At 42.3% G+C, this 5373-nt stretch overlaps 2 protein-coding genes across 2 annotated transcripts in view; one reads left to right on the forward strand and one right to left on the reverse strand.

The window, feature by feature from the left end:
- Positions 1-665, forward strand: part of dnajc16l (DnaJ (Hsp40) homolog, subfamily C, member 16 like) — a 21727-nt gene extending 21062 nt beyond the window's left edge. Inside the window, exon 9 of the mRNA XM_066672350.1 lies at positions 1-665. This exon is cut by the window's left edge and continues 1384 nt beyond it. The gene's annotated coding sequence lies outside the window, so the exon portion shown is untranslated.
- Positions 666-1203: 538 nt separating this feature from the next.
- On the reverse strand, positions 1204-4614 carry cdab (cytidine deaminase b). The gene is made up of 3 exons (XM_066672351.1): positions 4470-4614; positions 1443-1495; positions 1204-1347 (listed from the first exon to the last, which is right to left on the reverse strand). The coding sequence occupies exons 1-3, from the start codon at positions 4612-4614 to the stop codon at positions 1204-1206; spliced, it is 342 nt and encodes a 113-aa protein (XP_066528448.1).
- Between the last annotated feature and the right edge of the window lie 759 nt (positions 4615-5373).

Consider the following 5373-nt stretch of genomic DNA (forward strand, 5'->3'; position numbering starts at 1 on the left):
CCCTTAGTCCTCTGTTCTGCTTTGTATTAGGGGTGGGCGATATGATGAAACTATAACATTACGATACCGATATTAGAAATGATATTTACTGTTTGCGTGTGTATAAGAAGGAATAAATATTGATTTCAAAATTTTATATCCTGCTTTGTACTAGATCTGGTCTCTCTGTGATGAAACACGTTTGTTTATATCCATGATGTGCTCAGAAAAGCATATTGTGACAAGGTCACTCACTATTATAAATATAATCATACGCCCACCTCTAGTATATACTTGCATGTAAAAAAAAAAAAAAACTCGTTTAGTTGCATGTCTTGCCATTCCTTAATACCTGTTAATTATAACTATAATTAACTTTCCTACATCTTTCTTTGTTTTTAATGCACTTTGCGGTTTATACTGTCTCTGTCTTGGGCACCTTCATTCAAGATTAATTTAGTAAAAGTGTCTTCTACATCATGTGACTGGAATGTAGGCCTATTTCAACTAAATGGTTAATACTGTTAACAGTGTATGAAACTCAGATAATTTGATACTGACCTTGGGAGATTCATTTTACATCCTCTTTATTTAAAAGAAGATATTTTATTTATAAGATGTTGCCTTGTTTTGTTTATGTTCACGCTTTGTCTCTCACATTACGGTTGACTTAAATAAAGTTTATGAAATGCTCAACTCTTTAAGTTTTATTGTTTTTCCCACCCAGGATTTGTGAAACGTTAATAAAGGGGTTAACTATTTTTCCCTCAGTGGCAGAGACTGGGGTAAAATTGGGGTAAAAATTAGAGTAAAATATCAAACATTTATTAAGTGGATGTTAAATAATTTAAAATGAATTCAACAGAAAGATAGACGCACAGCTGAAAACGATTCAGTTTTATTTAATACTCAACAGATTGTCTCTTCAATAAGATTGCAAATGCACACAAGGCTGTAACTACAGCTTTAGAATACATCGAAATGTTTAAAGGCAAAACCAGTAGAGCCATGTTTTAACTATATCACTGCTGGGTAGCAACAAAGCAGTGTCATATGACCTGTAAATGTTTTAAATCCAGGACATCGTAGAATGTGTTTTCATTCAAGATGCAAAGGGATCAGTCTGAGTGATTTAGCACTGTTTATAATACCACTGTAACACAGTGCAATCCTGGAATGTTTACTATGTTCCCCTCTCTTTCCTTCCTCTAGCATACAGAGGTGTCATTTAGAATAATTTGGAATGGAATGCGCCTTCTTCATGTTTAAGGCCTCTGCACCGAAGGATACAGACTGCAGTCCCTCAACGGTCATCTCCATGTAGGAACCATCCGGTTTGGACAGATACATGTCCCAGCTGCCTCCAAACTGACTGGTAAAACATTTACACCAATTATAAATGGCCTTGCAAACTCATAGTGATTAAATAAACTTCTGTTGATGTTGTCTCTTAATGTACTCACTTCTCTCGTGAACTGCCTACAGCCTCCACAGGGAGAGAAATGTTCACACGTCACTAAAAAAAAACATCAGGTGTATGAGGATAAGTACACATTCAGTCTCAAGAGGACAGAGGTGCTACATGCTCTATAGGTGCTCTATAAAATGGGTGCAATAGCCAATAAACACCAAATATATAAACCAGCAAAATCGACTATAAATAACATTAAAATGAACATTAAAATGGACTGTTGGTGTGTTCTCCCCGTGTCTCTGTGGATTTCCTCCGGGTGACTGTCTGTGAGGAGTGTGGTGTGTTCTCCCTGTGTCTGCGTGGGTTTCCTCCGGGTGACTGTCTTTGAGGAGTGTGGTGTGTTCTCCCTGTGTCTGCGTGGGTTTCCTCCGGGTGACTGTCTGTGAGGAGTGTGGTGTGTTCAACCCTGTGTCTGCGTGGGTTTCCTCCGGGTGACTGTCTGTGAGGAGTGTGGTGTGTTCTCCCTGTGTCTGCATGGGTTTCCTCCGGGTGACTGTCTGTAAGGAGTGTGGTGTGTTCTCCCCGTGTCTCTGTGGGTTTCCTCCGTGTGACTGTCTGTGAGGAGTGTAGTGTGTTCTTCCCGTGTCTCCATGGGTTTCCTCCGGGTGACTGTCTGTGAGGAGTTTGCTGTGTTCTCCCTGTGTCTGTGTGGGTTTCCTCTGGGTGACTGTCTGTAAGGAGTTTGCTGTGTTCTCCCTGTGTCTGCGTGGGTTTCCTCCGGGTGCTCCTGTTTCCTCCCACAGTCCAAACACACGTTGGTAGGTGGATTGGCAACTCAAAAGTGTCCGTAGGTGTGAGTGTGTGTGTTGCCCTGTGAAGGACTGGCGCCCCCTCCAGGGTGTATTCCTGCCTTGCGCCCAATGATTCCAGGTAGGCTTTGCACCCTGAACTGGATAAGTGCTTACAGATAATGAATGAATGAATTTTATGAAAGACACCTAGTGGCTAGGAGGCATCAGACATTCTTTACTATTCCTATTTTAAACATGGCTGCTTAAACATGGACCTGTTTTATGTGGCATAAACTTGTTTATTCAAGGACTCAAAGGCTGTACTTTAATCAAATATTGTTTGCTAGTTTTGGTTTTAAAAATTCCAAAAATCTTTCTTTGCATCCAATGCACATTAATGTAAATAGACTTTATTCTTTAAGTCTGTTTTAGAGTAATTTCTATCTGGTACACAAAGGCTTATCACAATGCAAAAGGACATCTCCTCTGTTTAAATGATGTTGACCCAAAAACAGATTAGATTTATATTTGTTTTTATATTATGGCAGGGATGCATATGTTCCTATGTGGCAAAAGTTATTGATTGTTATTGGTTTATTTATTGATGCTCTGATTGTTTTGTTCTGTTCTGTTCTGTTCTGTCAAATGCTTTATGTCTAACAGAGTGGACAGTGAGTAGAAATAGTGTTTAAAAACTACAGCAGCACTGCTGTCTGATCCACCTGTACTAGAGCAACACACACTAACACACCACCACCGCTGCCGCGCTGAGAATAATCCACCAGTCGAATCACATCTTTGAAGAAAAGGGTGAAAGTGGGCTTTCAAACCTATGCATAGTAACAAATGGACTTCAGTCTGTCATAGTAGAACTGTAAAGTGCCTCGGTGTGGTCAGTGGAGCTGATAACAAGGACAATGAAAGCCGAAACAACAGGTCATTTTTAATGTTACGGCTGATCAGTGATTGTTTATATTTGTGATATTTTGCTCATTTTTTTCTGCGTCAAGTACACATTTCTTGATCGATGCAGGATGGTTTCCTAGTTCTTCTCTGTGAACTGTGGCTCTTCTTCATTCCTTTTAACTGACAGCAGGCTTAACGTAGATTAGGTGTAAGAGTAAAGCTTTTTTAAATTATGAATACATGCTTGAGTGCATCAAGAACTCCTCAGAGCTGCGTCGCCGTCCTCTCATGACACTCCTTATGTAACCAATAGCATTATTATTTAACTGCTCTCAGGGCTGAGGAGTTGTTGATTATGTGTGGAGTGGAAGGACTGAGTGCGCTGTGTAATTACCTTTGTTGAATATGTTGGCGTTTTTTTTCTGAAAGTTAACAGAATACATGAGTGTCTTTCAAACTGTATTCTCTACTGCCTATATTGTGTGTGGCTGGGTACCACAGAGAATCATTTTCAAATATTTACTTGTATAATTGTAAAAGAACACAGAAAAATGTTGACGCTTTAGACTTTGGGAAGTGTCATTTGGTTTCTATTGTAAGTGAGTTTTGAGCAGCAAAGTGGTGCAGCAGGTAGGTGACGCAGTCACACAGCTCCAGGGGCTTGGAAGTTGTGGGTTCGGACCCTGCTCCGGGTGACTGTCTGTGAGGAGTGTGGTGTGTTCTCCCTGTGTCTGCGTGGGTTTCCTCCGGGTGACTGTTTGTGAGGAGTGTGGTGTGTTCTCTCTGTGTCTGCGTGGGTTTCCTCCGGGTGACTGTCTGTGAGGAGTGTGGTATGTTCTCCCTGTGTCTGCATAGGTTTCCTCCGAGTGACTGTCTGTGAGGGGTGTGGTGTGTTCTCCCTGTGTCTGCATAGGTTTCCTCCGGGTGACTGTTTGTGAGGAGTGTGGTGTGTTCTCCCTGTGTCTGCGTGGGTTTCCTCCGGGTGCTCCGGTTTCCTCCCACGGTTCAAAAACACACGATTCAAAAGTGTCCGTAGGTGTGAGTGTGTGTGTGTGTGTGTTGCCCTGTGAAGGACTAGTGCCCCCTCCAGGGTGTGTTCCTGCCTTGCGTCCAGTGAATCTGGATAGGCTCCGGACCCACCCACTGGATAAGTGCTTACAGACAATGGAAGTGAGTTTCAAGTCAACAGATTTTAACATTTACAACATTAATCTTTTATGCAGAGTATTTTATAGTTTTATTATTTTACAGATAATGGCCAAGGATCGTCATTTGTTTGTTGGGAATAAAACCCCAGTCTGCCATGTGGAGGGCAGTGATGTTATCCACTATGCTACATCATCTCCAGTTTTGCAGTCTGTAGTTATGTAGTTTCTCACCTGCAACCACTCTCTCATCGTGGGTTAGGAGGGCAGCCCCCACTCGGAAGTTGCCGTAGGGGCAGTATGCGTACTCCCTGGCCTCCAAAGACTGCCAGATCATGCCCTTGACCCTGGCAGAGCCTTTCTTTGGCTCATTCACCATCTCACTTTCATTATGTCATATGTGATTTTACTGTCTTTGACTCTGTATCTCTAAAGACCTTTTCTGAGTTTACGTTTAGCTGTTCTCATTCTATCCCACCCCACACACACATGCACATATACACCTCCCCACCCCACCCAGCTACCAACTCCTTGTAGTCGGCTCTCTACATTTGAAGAGCTTTTCTATGCAGCTAGCTTACGTAACTCAAAGTCAAGATAGCAAGCTTTCGCTTCAATACACATTTAGAAGGAGAGAGAGAGAGAGGCTGGTGTTTAAAGGTCACTGAGCAATGACAGTGATGTTTCATGTGAAATCGTGGGGAAATCATCTTCTTTACAAAGAAAAAAAACCCTTAAAATGTACTGGATTACGCCCCACCCCCTATCCTCCAACCACCCCACCCCCCAATGAGATGAATATCACAAATAAGGAGAAACATATTTCTGGGATATATCACCAGAATCAATAAAGGCATGTTTTTGCATTTTTGTTTGTAGAGTTAATAATAATAATCAGAAAAATCTCTTTAGACAGTTCATGTTTTTTTGGGGCGGCACAGTGGTGCAGCATGTAGTGTCACAATCACACAGCTCCAGGGGCCTGGAAGTTGAGGGTTCAAGACCCGCTCCGGGTGACTGTCTGTGAGGAGTGTGGTGTGTTCTCTCTGTGTCTGCGTGGGTTTCCTCCAGGTGACTGTCTGTGAGGAGTGTGGTGTGTTCTCCCTGTGTCTGCGTGGGTTTCCTCTGGGTGACTGTC

Source organism: Hoplias malabaricus, chromosome 5 (genome assembly GCF_029633855.1).
Source record: "Hoplias malabaricus isolate fHopMal1 chromosome 5, fHopMal1.hap1, whole genome shotgun sequence".
In the NCBI taxonomy this organism is placed as follows: domain Eukaryota; kingdom Metazoa; phylum Chordata; class Actinopteri; order Characiformes; family Erythrinidae; genus Hoplias; species Hoplias malabaricus.